Source organism: Corythoichthys intestinalis, chromosome 8 (genome assembly GCF_030265065.1).
Source record: "Corythoichthys intestinalis isolate RoL2023-P3 chromosome 8, ASM3026506v1, whole genome shotgun sequence".
NCBI classification, from domain to species: domain Eukaryota; kingdom Metazoa; phylum Chordata; class Actinopteri; order Syngnathiformes; family Syngnathidae; genus Corythoichthys; species Corythoichthys intestinalis.
In genome coordinates, this window is record NC_080402.1 from 51,650,944 (window position 1) to 51,668,128 (window position 17,185).

The 17,185-nt window shown below is 38.7% G+C and overlaps 1 protein-coding gene across 4 annotated transcripts in view; it reads left to right on the forward strand.

The window, feature by feature from the left end:
• sh3pxd2aa (SH3 and PX domains 2Aa) overlaps window positions 1-17,185 on the forward strand; it is a 183,808-nt gene that overhangs the window by 17,870 nt on the left and 148,753 nt on the right. For all 4 annotated transcript variants that reach the window (XM_057842412.1, XM_057842413.1, XM_057842414.1 and 1 more), the window contains exon 2: window positions 17,069-17,149. In XM_057842412.1, the coding sequence (XP_057698395.1) occupies window positions 17,069-17,149 (81 nt within the window). The remainder of the gene's footprint in view (window positions 1-17,068; window positions 17,150-17,185) is intronic.

Sequence of the window (17,185 nt, forward strand, 5' to 3'; positions counted from 1 at the left end):
GAACGAAGACATTTTGTTAATGAAACAACTTTACTTATAGCGTTACAGCAATGACCTCCCAGTAAGATATAATATTTGATAACAATAACGACAAATTTGATAACCAGTTTTGTGAATGTTTTTGTCTCTACGTACACATTAGGCAAGACAGCTTGCTAGGTAGCCTCTGGCTTTACCTTAATCCTACCTTTTAAAAGAACGCGTCTGTATGCTTGCTTATTTTGGAGACATTTAGTTGGGAGTGACGTCCTGACTTCTTAATCCATTGGAATCTGGTTATTTTTAAGGCTTTGGAAATGGGAAGAACCATATTCATGCCAACATACTCATGGGGTAACTTGTTTCCGATTTACATATCCCTTTGCATCGCTTCACCATTTTGGATGTCCGCAAAACATTAATTTTTCTTGTTGTCTTCAGTTAGGTTTTATGGTTTAAAGGTCGTATGATATGTTCATGGTCATTTAGGAGGCAGAGTTTGCAAGAGGGTAAAAGTTATTTTTTTTTGTCGATTTCATCAAAAAATAATTTCGGCAATATTTGTTTCAGCAAAATAATAAACCAGTTAAAACTAGGGATGTCCTTCTTTGGCACGGCCAGACTGTTCTCCCTGTATTTTTAAAACACCGTGAGAACAGTCCGGGACCCAGCTCCTTATTGACCTTTCGAGGCGAAACGAAATCATCCGTGCAATCAGATTCGTTTATTTGCGTGATGTGTTCTTAACTAGCAACGTCACTCTTGCGCGTCGGAAGTCGTCTCCACAATAACACAGATGGCGAACGATAGAGCCGAGAATATGTTCCAATCCACGATAAATTAAGTTTTAAATGACCAAAAACACATCGAGTCGCGAAAACCAACAGTCTGTTTCGCGCTAGCCATGTTGAATAAACTTCTCTGTTCTCCTCATATGTTTCTTTTGATGTGCTACAGTTTCTTGTCGCTTTACCAATGTCACGTCTGCCCGTCGCTGATTGTTTCACTCCGCTGTCTGTTTGCTGTGGGTTGCTCCGCCCTGGAAATTTGATCCGCAGAATGGTCGCCAGACTCTGTCGCTGGAACAGCGGTGAGTCTTGAGTTCCAGGCAAGGGATGTCACGTTTGCATATTTTTGCAACAGAGTCCAAGTCACTCGATTCTGAGAATCTGCCGACACTTGGGGTGTAACGGTACACAAAAATCTCGGTTCGGTACGTACCTCGGTTTTGAGGTTAGTTTGGTTCATTTTCGGTACAGTAAGAAAACAAAATGCAAAATATAAATGTGCTCATTGTTTATTACACACTTTTGTGCTTTCAACAAAAGGAATAGTAGCCTATACAAAGCTAGAATTCTGCTCAAAAAGTAGCGGGTATTTGAAGATATTAATCCAACAACAATTTGCCTTTCAGACCCCGCATACTGGTCAGCTTTCTTTCTGAAAGAAGAAAAAAGAAGTCCTGTGCTAAAGAGAAAAGCAATCCCAATGACAAAGATTTTAACATGTATTTTACAAATGAAATGCCTCAATGATTTTTTTTTTCTTATGAACGGTTTTCAAAAGCTTTATTGGTGGATTTTCTGAAGTTAAAGCGCCACACAGAAATTAATACATTTAATTGTGGAAGCAGGATCTGGGTATTATTCTTATTATTTAATTACAGGTGTTTTAGCTAATTTCTATTTATTTTATTTAAATGGGCTATTATTTATTTTATTATGTGTTTGTATTTTACAAATGTGATATAGAATTCATATATTGTATATTTTATGTTGTATAACTTTAGTTCCTATGTGAATATTAGTTCCTACTTGTTTTGTTGTGGTAGGAGGGTTTTGTATTGAACACGGGGCCGTGTTGGTTATTATTATAGCAAAGAAGACAACTGTAAATGAACAAAGACAAGTCAGCTGTGCCCCGATCTACCACTCAAGAGATCTGATGGACTCAAAAAGTGGGTTACGATTGCATATTAGTTTAAAAATCGACCAGATCTACCGCATTTTTACACGAGTGACTTCCGGTCTGCTAGTTAGTAGTATTGACGCAGGAGGGCCGCATCTCGCGTCAAATAATAAACTTTGCACTGCGACTGGTGTGCACTGGCTGATCGAATTTAACGGCCGCGTTTCACTGCGTTATCGCGGCGACCACGTTGTCGTGCCGTTGACGTTTCTTACTGTCCTACCGTATTGGTCCTCATTATAGTAGAGAAGACGGAGTACACAAAGAAACTGTAACCCGATCGACTCACAGCCTCGAAAAGAAAGAGTTACATTATGTCAGAAACTCGTTCGGTACGCCTCCGTTCCGACCCGAGCACCAAGCACCGAAACGGTTCAATACGAATACATGTACCGTTACACCCTTAGCCGACACAGTCCCAATCCGCTCCTGATTTTTTATTTATTTATTTATTTTTTTAACAAAAGTTCCAAACATGTTACTTGACTCACTTTGCCGCCTTCATAATGTGAATTATTTTTAAACAAATTTGGCCGCACTGCTTAGCAAGAGGGAGGGCGAGAGGCTGTGGTGCTATACAAGCATGAAGCAGAAAAACATCAATATATTTTTTAAATAAAAAAAACAGTTCCTTCACACCCGATTCCGATCTTTCAATGTTTTAATTGAAGCTTCACTCTCATGTCTTACAGAGATGATGGGTTTGGTTTGTAAGAATGTGCGAGCCTACAATCGTGAAGTTTTTTTGTTTTTTTTCTTTTTTTCTTTTTACAGCACAGAATCTTTGGTTGTTTGACAGCATAACATATTTAGGAGGATAAAAGTATATGCATGTTAAGAGGATACTAAAGCAATGGATAAAAAAAATACCTTTGCGTGGTGGGACTGTCCCTCCCCTGTGTCCTTGAGGACTTTAAAGGGCCCGTTAAAGATAACAATTCTAATTGGGGCAGAGATAAAAGACACCTGTTCATATGTGCTCAGTTACATATGTGTCAGAGGTTAAATGAAACCAAACATGATCAAAACCAAAAATATTAGAATTAAAATAAAAGATCAATTTTGCAACCTTGAAAACAAATTTAATCATCTTCACCCAACCTGTCATCATGTCTACTTAATGGGTGTTGACGGACTCCACATAGTAACATAACACAAATAGCACATAATGTTCTAGAGATATCTTGTTATGTCAGTCTCATGAGTACCAAGTTAAAGTTGTTCTTTTCACATGTTTTTGTTATGCAAGTCCCAACTAAAATTTTTTTTATTTTATTTTTTTAAATGCTTATAGTGATGCAAGCAACTTTGAATATTACGTTGACTACCCTGTGAAATACGATAAAACAGTAATTCCCACTTCCTATGCAGTTATACTCACTAGGTGTCTAATTGCGCTGAAGGTGACATAAAACGGTAAACTGTATTGCTCCTGCCTCTTTTGAGTGCATGCCTACTCTTTGCAAGTGGCTTACGGCAACAGGAGATAGTAAACGCTGCGTAAATGCCTGTGGGACCAGGTATATTATATAACCAAGGGGTAGACAAAAAGGCAAATTAGCCACTGGCCCTTTTAAGTTCACTGGCCCGACTATCAAAACAACTGATCAGGGTTAATACGCCAGTTATTGATTCCAATTGTCACCCAAAAAAAAAAAAAAAAAAAAAAAACAATTTGCTTGAATAACATGAACATAACATAACATTTTTTAAAGCTAAATTTAATGAAAAGTGCAGCAAAACTGTGCAAAAACCATGACTCTAGTGCACAAAATTCCATAATCACATCCATAATCATTCATAATCGCTCTAGTATAGCCAACATTTTTTCTTGAGAGCTCCAAGGGGAGGCGGGCTCACGGGACAGCCGCGTGCCTGGGGGAAGTTTTCCTGTCTTCCCCTTACCGCCAGAAGTCTCACCTGGCTCGAATGTTGTGTCAACAATTTAGAAGTCAAAGTGATGACGAAGGCAATTATGGCTAACTCTTTTCAAGCTAGACCATCGTAATGACAATATTATTTTCTTTGTAGTCACACAGAGGAATTATCACTTGTTACTTACTGTATGTTCATACCATAGGTTTCATACTCGTTAACTTTTATCTAACTTACTTGTCTGCATATGTGGGCATTGATTTGCACACCTCACAGTAAACCTCTTTTCTTGTCTCATACAGCAATTCCAGCGGTCTCGCAACTGGGGCTGAAACTTTTTCTCCCTTTTCTTTTCATATTGTATTTCGCTTTCCCTCAACTCGGTGACGTTCTCTTTCTCAGTGTTGTTAATCTTACTTTAACAAAGTAATTAATTACAGTTAAAATTACTTCTCCCAAAAAGTAATTGAGTTAGTATCTCAGCTACCTAAATGTAATAGTAATTAGTTACTCTACTACTAATTGGTGTTACTTTTCTTTTTTTTTTTTTCATTCCAAAAAAAAAAAAACATTGGCCAAACTATGTAATGTTCAAAGGGTTTTTGGAACAATTGGCCCCAGCCCAATTCTTTACCCTAAACTGCGATAACTAGATAGTAATTTTTGCTATGTTTGGAAGTCATTTAATGTTGTGACTCAATCGTTAAAGTTGTTAAAATTGTTCCCGTTATAGCATAGTTCCATTCTGTCTACTTTGAACATGTGAAAGTTTTAAAAGTGTTTCATTATTTAAAGATAGATTCAAGTCAAGATTTTGCCGATTTAAGAGTATTTTAGATAAAAAGTTACTGAGGTTCGCTAGGAAGGTTCTGTACAACAGAGCTTTCCCGAAAAGTCTACAGCTTTAAGATGGCGGCTGTTTACTAACGCCTGCAAGTCTATCATTTCACATCTAGTTCTCTACACATGTGCTAAAGCCGCCGAGCCTGTCATTTCGCATCTAGTTATATACATGTATACACATGTGATATTTAGCGTAACATCATGTGGGCGTAGTTTGTAGGCTATCTGCTATTGTCAGGTATTAGTGGAGCCGCCTAGCATCGCGTTTGCAACTGCGTCACAACTCCCTTCCCTCCTCCCCACTCCCGCTCTGCTCTCTCCTTGACTTTTCTCGCGTCATTCAACCAACGTAGTAACGCATAGTAATGCACGCCTTTACATCCTCAGTAACAGTAACGGTGTTGCAAAGATGAGAACAGTAAATCATTAGATTACTCACTGCTGAAAAAAAATAGCGCCGTTAGCAACACTGTTATACTCTAACGCTGTTATAAACAACACTGCACTTTTTCTTGAGTGGTCTTTTTTCACCAGATGCTTGGCCAGGTACTGGGGGTTTCAGAAACATGTCGTCTTTTAGTGTAACGTTAAAGCAGAAATGTGAAGTAATTTCATAACATGCCAATTAGGGTCACAATTAAAGTAATTAAACATTGTCCAACAAATAAAGCATGAAAAAAATAATTTATATGTTGTATATTTGACAAAATAATCGCGTTTCCGAAGTTCGAGCCTGAAAGGGGACGAACCCGGAAGTGATACGTCACATCGGGCACAGCGATGGCAGCTCCATACAAAGCCCTTCAAACAATGATTCAAACAGCGATATAAGCGATAGATCGAGCGCAAGGGAGGAGATCCAAGTTTTTGAAGAGTTGGAGGAAGAAGAGGAGGTTGGAATTTTATGTTGGACCTAACATGTAGTATTAGCCAGACGCTAATCAGGATGCAAACAATGTGCCTAGACTACCTGACATGGAATGGATACAAGACCCATCGAGATTACAAGATTGGTAAGATATAGGCTGTTATTATTTTCATGATTTGAAGATGCAGGCATTTGCACATAATTTTATGTTTTTGTCTATCTGATGACATTGTTAAAAAAAAATAATAATCAGACTTCATGTTCATTTTGGCAGATCCGCCAGCTCTCGTGCATATAAAATAATAATATAAAAACTTTGGGGGGAAAGAAGGAGATGAGTCATTGATGGCTTTCTCCACTTTATTGTGGCAACAATAAGAAAAAAATAATAATAGCGGACTGCCGCCACATTCGACCGTGAAGTTTTGCTTCTCGCTGATCTCCTCCTCACCTACTACTACTCCAGCGTCTCTTAAACGGATCGTGCATAGTGTCTTGTTATGAGCTTTTTGTTTACAAATGTATCGAACACACGACGTGCTGACAACTTTGTTTCTTTATTAACGCATGGAGTTAACAGTACGAACACAGCTCTGGGCTCTCGGCAGGAAGTGGCGTCTAATGGCGTAAGGTTTTTTTTCACACAAGCGAACAGATTACAAAGCACCACTTCAGTGTTGTCCCGAGACTACATTTCCCATGATTCACTGCGTGACCTGCGCGCTCGCTGATTCGCTGCCAGACATTAAAACCAACATGCTTGTTGTTGTCACCTGTCAGCGGCTCTCGTACGTAAAACACAAACTAGAAGGCTATCAAGAGATCACCTTGAAAGAAACGCCGTACCGTACAAATGCAATGCAATGCTCGAAGCATGAAGGTGGAAATACATAATTCAAATACAAATAAATGTGCACAAACTCACCGGCGGTGTGTGTCTCTTACGGCAACGTGACCGTGAATTACTGCGACGCCGACCCGCTTATATGCACATCCACACCCCTTTCCCGATTGACAGTGGATTAACCCTTTCGGACAAGATCGTAGATGACGCACAATTTAAACACGCTTAACCTAGCGAACGCAACAACAACAACTATGATCGGGGATTGCCACGAGTTAACTTTCGGCTAATGTCGCTAGCTTATACTGTTCATTCCACAACAGTTGGCAGCTCTGCTTTGACAAAGTCATCAGTCATCTATCCAAAAATCACACTTACTTTTTGGCAAATCCTTGATCATAAGCAGACCGGTTAAGGAAGCAGGCATCTTCAAAGTGTTTGCAGCAGAGAACACTATTCGATGATGGTGTGAAATTCATTCGCTTCGTGCGAACGAAAGATTGGTCCATTTACGTGCCCTGCTATCCTTTGGCCACTCATACAACTTTTCGTTTGAGTGAGAACAAAACATCGCCACACACCGCCGTGACATCTTACCGAGAAGCAATGCAACAAACAATACTGTTCTATGGCGGACTTCCCTCGCACTTCCCGGTGTGACGTAATTTCCGAAGATTGCCGAAGAAAAGCATTTTCGTTGTCAAGGGCGTTGCTATGGGTTAAACAAAGAATCTGGAAGGGTTGCGTTAAAAAAAATAATGAAAATATGCATATAATTGTTTAGCCATTGATATTATTCAAAAACATGGTTGGCCAACCTTAGTTCACATTTCCGCTTTAAGTGGGTAATGAGATACTGGCAATCAACCAGTAGCAGTAATCAGGTTGTGCGTGTTCACGCGGGAGTGAGCGAACGAGATGTGTTTGCGAATGGCTGGATTGACTGTAAAGTTGTCTTTGACCCTGTAACCTTATCCATCCCAGAGCAAACGTAGCCCTAGTCAAAGTCCAGACTCCAGTCCAATTGAAATGCTGTGGTAAGACTTAAAAGGCCATTCATAGCAAAAGCAAGGCAAATTTATTTGTTTAGCACAGTTTAACACAGGGTAGGTCACATCAAAATCAGCAAGCCTGTTAAAAACAAAGCAAGAAATAGAATTAAAGACACAAATAAATGCTTAAAAACAAAAATATACTCGAAAAACCTACACTATGGTGTTGCTGAATTAAAATAATTCTGCATGGAGGAGTGGGCCAAAAGATCTCCCCTGGGATGTGGAAAAACTCATTGCTCGTTATAGAAAACACTTGAATTCAGTTGTTGCTGCCTGAAATAGTCCAACAAGTTTTTATATTTAGGGGCATTATTTTTGAACAGTATTTTTTCCCGTGAGCAAATAAAATCACCATTTAAAAACGGTATTTTATCTTTACATAGATCTAGCTAATAATTGTGTTTGTTTGAAGATCTTGAACAATAAAGTATGAACCAATGTTGTTCTATAAGAATTCAAGAAAGGGACAGATACTTTTTCATGGTGCTGTATGTGTTACACTTCTAGCATGGCGATCTGTGGCCTAGTTTCCCAGGCTACCGTGTCTCATGAGACAAGGCTATTCACTGTGCAAAAATAGAGAGGGAAGGAGGGAAAACCTGGCACAATCTGTGCTGTCCATTCAATCTCATTTGCAATGTTTGAGAAACCAGCTGGAAATGCTTATGCTCTGAGCAGAGGGGGCTTTGTCAGACAACCATTGTTGGTCCATATACTATGACATTGCAAATGTGCTTTCTCTCTCTGAATGTTATATGTGCAAGCTTTTATTTGCAGCGTTGAAGGTGATGAAATGAAAAGGTTTTGTCACTCCATTTTTAATCTGTTTTTGGTTTCCTTACAAGTCCCAGTCCCATTACATTTTCAAGAGTGCCATACAAAAGCTGTGCTTGGATAAGGGTTGTTATTTCACACTATAAACATCCCTTCAGAGGGCTGTTCCCCACTAAAATATTTATTGGTCTTTCAAAAAGTCAGCCATATCTCAGTAAAAAGGTTCCCTGTTTTCCGACTCTTACCTCAAGTAGGCATATGCAATGACAATTTCCCTGGTTGGCTGTGCTTGGTAGATTACTTTCTGGAATTTTGTTTTTGCTCAGGTGAGACAGAGAAGGAGGATTAACAGGCTTTCATGAGATTTTCTGTTCTAAGGTGCATTGTGTGGTTCGAGCAATGCTTTTGGAAGTTTTCTTTGGGTACTCCAACATTCTTCAGTCCAAAATATTTTATGTCCATTAGTCAGAATACTTTATCCATCCTGTATGTGGCCATTGGTAGCCAAATTGGAGAAGATTAAAGAAGACACCGTGTTAGGTACAAACACGTCTTTACTTCATGACTGACAGCAAAAGAATGCATTGGAAAAGAAAACTATCACACAAACATAAAATGCAATTGTCACTCCCGTTTCCACCTCCTGGGTGAGAGGCATCCCTGGTCTTAATGTCCACCACACAAGACACTATAAAGCGGCAGGAGTTGGGCAGTGTGTGACAAAGGAACCGGTTGTAAAAATCAAACTCCTGCAGCGCACTTTGTGACAAAATGCAGTGACTCAAAAAATCAATCATCGACCAACTAAACTGAGACTTTGCTGGATTAATGATTAGGCCATGCGCATCTACTTTGTAGTTTGCATGAAAACCTGGGCCAAGTGTGGCAGATGTTCTTCAGGTGAAGCACTGGCTACCAATATGTCATCAAGATTAAAGAACAAACACATGGGGTCAAGCCACACAAGGTTCCATGAGCTTTTGAAGCGTCTATTTTGATTCTAAATCGACCGCCACTGAATGTGGTGAATAACAGGTGAATTACAGGTGAACAACCAGTTCCTGTCACTTTTTTCTTGGCGAGCTCCATCACCCCTCCATTCCCTGCCGTAAAGGCTGTTACACACTAGCGGCAGCCCGGTGTGAAAGGGTGAGCGGCAATTCATTCATTGTTTATGTGGGAAGGGTATTCTCGGCGAAATTTAGCGGTAAGGGCCGTTTTGGACAGAGTGGCAAGTCTTGAGTGAATTTTTGCTGAGGGACAGGGCCCAAAATAGAAACTTGTTCTTTTTTCACAACATTACCACTCTGACATAAAAAATGTATCCAGTAGCTCAGGAGCAGGCGTACTAATACAGTGGTACCTATACATACGAAGTTAATTCGTTCCAGGACCTTGTTTGTAAGTCGAAATGGTCTTATGTCGAGCAGGATTTTTCCATAAGAATACATTATAATCCCATTAATTTGTTCCACAGCCTGAAAACCTACACTAAATCCTTAGTAATTCCTATTGCAAAAAGCAATTACACAGAGCAAAACAAATAAATAACGAATAAAAATTGGATGTATGTCGAGGTACCACTATATCTACTATCACGCTATTTTGGTGGACGGATACACACAAATCGGGGCGAAGAAAAGTTTATCTTTTTCTTTTCTTTTTTACTTTTCCCTTCTGGGGTCACCACAGCAAATCAGTTGTTTCCAGTTGTTTGAATACGTTTTTTTCACGTTTCGTGAGCTCTGGGACACTCGAAAAATAGCTCTCACACCCCTTTTTGCTAAGCCAAATGATATCTCGATGTGCGTTTGTGTGGAAATGTACTTCATGAATAACAAAAAAATAAACCGAATCACCTTCTAACCAAAACTAGTAACTCTTTTCACGACTCCTTGAAATAGGAAAAGTCGCTGTTTTTTGTGCAACAATGGGAAAAAAGATGCATTGGTGTTTGGGACAATAGTAAATAGGCTTGCTGGATTACACCCGCTTTTCACTTTTTGACAGCGTCTACGTCAGCCTACGTGGCTCCGCCCATTTTGTGCTTACCGCGGGCCGCTTTTCACACTGGGCCGCTGGTATTGTGAAACAGCCTTAAACCCGGCTGAAGAGTCATAACCACCGGTGTTCTGTCGATTTGCGCTCTCTCCTGGAAGTCATCTCCCCGATTTTGATAGTAGCTAAACGTTGAACAAATCTACCTCATGTTTTGACACGTCTATTTAGATATATCATAGATAAATAATAATAATAATTTTTAAAAAAAACATTTCAAGCGCCTTTCAAAACACTCAAGGGCACTGTACAAGAGAGGTTAAAAATGAACAAACACAAATTAAAAGAAGGAGAAAGGTCATACAAAATTAAGAAGTCAAGAAAAACAGAGCTAAGGATCAAGGTGGGCAAGAAAGATTGAACAGATGTGTTTTGAGTCTGATAGATACGTTGTGTGCTGTTGCTGTACGCGTGCTAACTACACATACTATAAGTTGACCTGTGGAACCTAGGCCGGTTATAACCGGTCAGAATTACAAGGCAGTATTATCAAGAGCCAAACATGTCTACAGTAATCAATTCCAAAAATGTCTCTTACTGCAATCAATCATCAAACATGCTATTATAGCAATTAATACTTTATTATGAGCCTTCATTGGTAAAAGCAAATATTTAATAACTATTTAATAATGATCAGCATCAATTTCTTTATGTTTTAGTCTCCCATGACACTTTTTCTTTGCTCATCGTCATGAAAATTTTTTTAGCTGACGAAATATTTTTATCGTCGATGTTGACGAAAACAACAATGCTTCTCATACAACGTTACCTTACGCTATTATCTTGCAACATCATCAATATTGTATTCTTGTCTTTGGTGCATAGGTAATTGCTTACAGAGGTTAGTAATCGAAAGGCGCTATAAAATGAATATACTTTAAAAATATTACTCGCAGCAAAACAACAGCAACGAAATTGAAGTCAAAATGGTAGATCAACTCGACAGACATTAGACCTGTGATACCCCTTGGGAGGTGTGGTTGCAATGCGCATGCCCAATAGAGCTTTGGATTTCAATTCGACAGGGAGTGCAAATTGACGGAACACCGGCTTGCTTGCAGATAAAGATGTCAACTTCTTCGACAGTTTCCCCCCCGCGAACTTCAGCATTCCTGTGTAACTAGGAAGTCTTAGGGGGACGCTTGCCTCCTTACTCAAATATACCTCTCTGAGCACACACGCTCACAGAATGTCGTTGGAGTGTAAAGTGGGTGAATATTTTATTTTTGATAACTTTGATAAATCGCGAAGCTTGGTGTCATTTTCAAGTGCTGTATCAGTCACCACACACGTAATATCTACGAGCTCCTGCATTAGACACTCCTCCTCCACTGACGCCCAATCAGGGCAAAGGGTATGCAAATTGGCTCTCGTCTCCTGCATAGTAATGAGAAGCTGAAATCTTCAGAGGAGCTATAAGAGAAGGACCAACTAAAATGGCTTGAAAAAAAGACATGATGGGCATTTTTAAGGCAAATTATCATGCCAATCTGGAAAAATGTCATTCAAGATTATAGAAATTGAGGTTAAAAAAAACAAAACAAGTGAAGTACATCGTTAAACAGTGAATATTGTGCTCCAACATGACTGATTGACTGAATATTTTTAAAGCACTGACGAAGCTTAAATAGCACATTATTCTGATAAAATTTCGTTGCTTGGGCAGGAAAGTTCTTTTTAAAAAGTGTCCTTTTGACTTTTTGAACATTATACAGGCAAACTCCCTGACAAGAAAACACATTTCTTCTAACCTTTATGTATTTAGTTGTGGGGGAAAAAACATGAATCTTAAATTGTACTAAATTCATTGATGCTTCTGTAGGTATAGGTTTTGTGTGGCTCTCTTTTATGTGCGACTTTAAATATAGCAGTTTAGGCGGGGTTCACTGCATTTAGTGGCGAGCCCACATTCTCTGCCTTACCACGTCCTCTGTCTGTTTTCTTTCTTCACTTGGAAACTGAATCCCTGGGACCTATTTTTCTTCAAAACTGTAAGTTTATGTCTAATATTTATGTTAAATGTCTATACTTTATGCTTCATAACATGCATTATGTTCAATGTCAAGTACACAATGACAAAGGAAGAAATTGGCTGCTAAAAAAAAAATCAAAGAATTTTACTTTTGCTTTCAAAATAATTCTAGCTGTTCTATACACTCGAACATGGGTGAGAGGTACAGAGAGGGCATGAATGGATTAAGACGGGAGAAAAAAAAAATACAATGTGCTTTTTTTCTGGGACAGTGCAGTCACTAAAGTTTTTTTTTTGCTAATTTGTTCTGTTTTTTTTTAATTTTTTTTATTTTAAACATTGCTTATGCAAAAAAAAATTTTTAAACCCCGGCATTTCCACACAACTGTATGTCAAGATCTCATTCAGCTGAGTAATTGGAGGTGTGAGACCCAATTTTTCGAGTCCCAACTTCCTGTGACTTGCAATTTGGTGGCAAAATCTGACAGAACACAAGGAAACTCTTATGGGGTTTCAGAACGGCACTTTTCAAACTTGAGCCTCCGGGGTTGTAGAACCAATGCCAAGGCAAAGGGCAATAATCAGAAAATAATGAAATGAAATAATTTCTTAAAAAAATGAAATAAAAAGATTGTAGACTACTGTACATGTGTATTTTTCGGCAGGTTTTTCTAATATTATTTTTCGATTTCGGCCAAGAAATTTGCGTTCAGTACATTTTTTTGTTTTTATGTTTCTGGTGCTGATTTGATGGGCCAAACGCTCGTTACTTTAGGTTTGTGCTCCGACAAGCATGCACTGCATGCACGAGTTGCAGTTATGCTTCAGGCTGGAGGTGGCAGTTTAGAGTAAAGAAGTAACAAACTCTGTATAATCTTTGGGTAGTACAAGTGAACAAGAACAGCGGCTTGTGAACTTCCAACTTGGTGACTTTTGAGGAAATATAATAATTATTTAACACCAATATTAGATCATATTTCAAAGAATTGATAGCAAAAGCCTCATGTCTGCAACATTCTTATTTTGACGAGCGGCAGGGGGAACTGGTTTATTGCTCTGTTAAAGGTTTCACAGTTACAGCCATTATTGTATTCCTCATTCCTGATTTCAGAATACAGTATATTCTTTTCCATACTCATCACACTTAAGTGCCTCATATGGCCCAATCAATTTCAACATCTCACGAAGACTACTCGTATAACTACTAAATGGAGCCGCTAAATGAGGCCTTTACAGTATTAGACGGGGGTTACAAACCCAGTGTATGACGTCTTCCACTTTAACCTACAACCTAACCTGATATGTTTTGTAGAAAATTAACAATAATTGCAAAAACAATGTGCAATAGCTGGTGTTGACAGTCTTCCCCACCCTCTTCGCTCCTCTTCTACTTTTCACTTCTTTGTCCCCCCTATCCACCTTGCTACTTTTGTTTCAAGAGTGTTTAGTCATTCTGCCCCTTGACTCTCAAACTCTCTACCCTCTGATCTTTGTAATGCAACCTTTCTCACTTTTCAAATCCAGACTCAATGTTCAAATTATGGCTGCAGTTATCGATTAAGTAATCGATTAGTCTCTCAATTAGTTAGTTCGAATAATTGGATTGGGAACATTTAATGTGTCGCAGAATCAATTTTAGCAGAGTAAAACAAAGGCTTGCCAAGATTGCACTTTCAAAAGAGCATTTAATGCTCTAAATAAAATTTCCGTTTTCAAACTATACAAAATTGGACTTTCATTTCACAACAGCAATAAATGCATTTAACAATAAATGAAAATATTTGAGCTTAAAAAAATAGAATAAAATAAATGGAGATTTAACTAAAACAAAACAACAATTGGCTAACTTCCATAGCAAAAGTCTGCTAGCTCTCTCTCTCGCTCTCTCTCTCTCTCTCTTTCTCTCTCTCTGTCTCTCTGTCTCTCTCTCAGAATCGGCACCTTTCAAACTTGAGCCTCCGGGGTTGTAGAGCCAAGGCAAACGGCAATAATCAGAAAATAATGAAATACAATCATTTCTTAAAAAAAATAAAATAAAAAGAGATTGTATACTACTGTACATGTGTATTTTTATCTCTCTCTCTCTCTCTGGAAGTCTACAGTATATGTATATATCATATTAGCTCAAACAAAAACAAACAACCTTATGTTGTTCTTAATGGGGAGCAGCTGAATCCAGCCATGTTAGATGACTTATGTCATATTCACTGTTGCCACTAAAGGGCAGCTTATCCACTCAAATCACTAACAGTGTAAAAAACAAAACAAACAAAAAAAACATTACAACACCACTCTAATTAAACAAATCGTTTCAAGTTTTTTTTCCCAATCCTATTACTCTAGTTAATCGATTAGTTGTTGCAGCACTGGTTTAAATTATGATATCCATCTTGATTCTCTGTTGTTTGGTGTTACGATTTCTTTCCTGCTATTTTGATCTACTCAGACTTTTCATCCTTTTTGTTTATTTTCATCCTTTGCATATTTGGTTGTAAAGTGTCCATGAGTGTTGTAAAAGCCGCTTTAAATACAATCTGTATTACTATTATTGTTACGAGACGTTCACATTTGGATATAATTTTGGGTTTCTTTGGGACTTAATGGATGAGTCATCGTTGCCCCTGGGGTAGTTTTGCTTGGCCAACCAATTCTGGAAAATTTCACTACTGTTTACAATTTTCCTTATGAGTAATAACTAACTGTGGTTAGCTCACATTCTATTTTGTGAATGGAATTTTAAACTTTTGTTATTTGTCGTAGATGTCAATCACTTTAGGTGGCTGTATCTCATCTGTTCTGTTACTGAAACAGAAGGATCACGGTCCTGCTGTGAACAAAAACCATAAAGCAGATCGTAGTTCTCTACTGTTGATGTGCACCTGAACATGGGTTTAGTAGCTAAGCTGCCTGTGGCAACAGTAGCAGGCCTTTTAAACGGTTAGCCTTGTTGTGGAATGTCTTTTGCCTTCCAGCTATTCCCATTCTTACAGTATAACAAAATCGGGGTCTTTCAATAAATGCTGTTCTTTTCAGCTCTGAAATTTATATATATACGTATGATGTTTAATTTGTTCCATCTCACTTTAATGTTACATTGGAATTACAAGGAAAATAGTGATGCTTGACCAGGGCCGGTTGTGGGCAGACATGTATGAGGGGGCAGTCAGGATTGTGTAGGGGGCATCATAACAAATACTGATATGGTACTCATCAAGAATATGTAGGGGCATTCCCCTGTCTCTCCTGCTTTCTGGCCAGTGAGCTGACAGAGCAATAACAATCCCGCTCATCTCTGTGGTCGAGGAGGTACTAGCGTGCCATCAGGAAAACTGAAAACAACATAAGCGTGTGGGAGAAACAGGGCCAGTTGTTGGCAGGCATGTATGTGGGACAGTCAGAAATGTGTAGGGGGCACTTTACATGTGCACATAATGCTCCAGCATCCCCCCCACTGTGCTTATTTTAACTGCGTTACAATACCTTATCTAGAAAAGTGGATTGCACTTAGTCGGGCCTCTACCTTCAGACCTGCCCAGTTTGGGTGTCCCATCTGAGGACGAAGCTCCTGGTGGTATAGCTCTTAAAGTCACTGAGGCACGCAACCCCCTGATCACAATAAGGTGACAATCACTCAAGGGGGGAAACTGAACAGTAAAATAAATAAAATCTCCTTTATCCAGAGTTTATAAACTAACAACATTACACATATTTTAACTGGGTGACCTAATTCTCAAAGAAATTGTAACCTGAGAACTAAAAGGTAGTCATATGAATAATAATGAAATAAATACTTCTCAAACTAATTTATAAAGCACAACAGATATATAACACAACATTTTATCTTCTTTTTTTTGTGGCTTTTTTTTTTATTAAATCAAAAATCTCCCTTTACTCCACCCACAACAACAGTCTCCTACTTCCCTTTGCAAAAACTCCCAAATTCATCCATGTCCAAGGTCTTATGGACTTCTCATGGGCCAAGATCATCATTTGTCTGCAGTCTGTCATGTAAAGTGGACATGGACTTATTTCTGTGTTTGTTGTGACTGAGAAAATGCAGCTGCTTCTTCAAAGTCTTCATGCTCTGTGGCCGCGCTGAAACCTGACACCACATTGTCTGGTGACGTCGAGGCTAATTTACATACTAACAGTGAATGGATGTCTACTGGGGGCTGTGCGTGCTTTACTGTGCGCGTGCGCTGGCCACAAAGCTAGAGAGGGCAAAGAGAGACGACAGAGAACTCATACAATACTGTATATCGTCTTCGTGTCCCCTTTTTGACGGCTTTTTTCCCCAGTGCTACAGATTAATTTGTTAACTTGTAATGTATTAATTTCGTGAGTATATTAACTTTTAATAATGATAACTTTTAAAATTTTGATTTGAGGGGGCAAGACATTTATTTAAGGGAGCACTGATCTTCTTGCCCCTGTGTCGAGCTGGCGTCGTGCTTGGCTGTTTTTTGATAAAGCACTTTAAAAGTAACAGAAAGTCTCATTCCTTGAAGGTTCACCAGAAAGGCATAAATAAAATGTACACACATCTAGCACAACATGAACATCATAGGAAGGAGCAACTGAGGGAAACCTAATATGATCAGACAATCTACACTGATGAAAGAAAGAGCAGGGAACTGATTGGAGCACAGAGAGAACATGGCCCGGTTGAAAAGGAAGGTCAATACTGATAAACTAAAAAAATAACAATAATGGTAAAAAAAAAAAGGTTGACCATGGAATGATGAAAGACATCATATTGATGTACAGTATAATCTAGTTTTTGAATCATTGAAACAACAATTTTAATGCTGTCCATCCCTTTCTGTTGCCAGGTATATCTCATCAATGTCACCTACTCTGACAATACCTCCCACGTCATCTACAGAAGATACAGCAAGTTCTTTGACCTACAGGTAATCCTCTATTACTCTCAACTCAACCACATACAA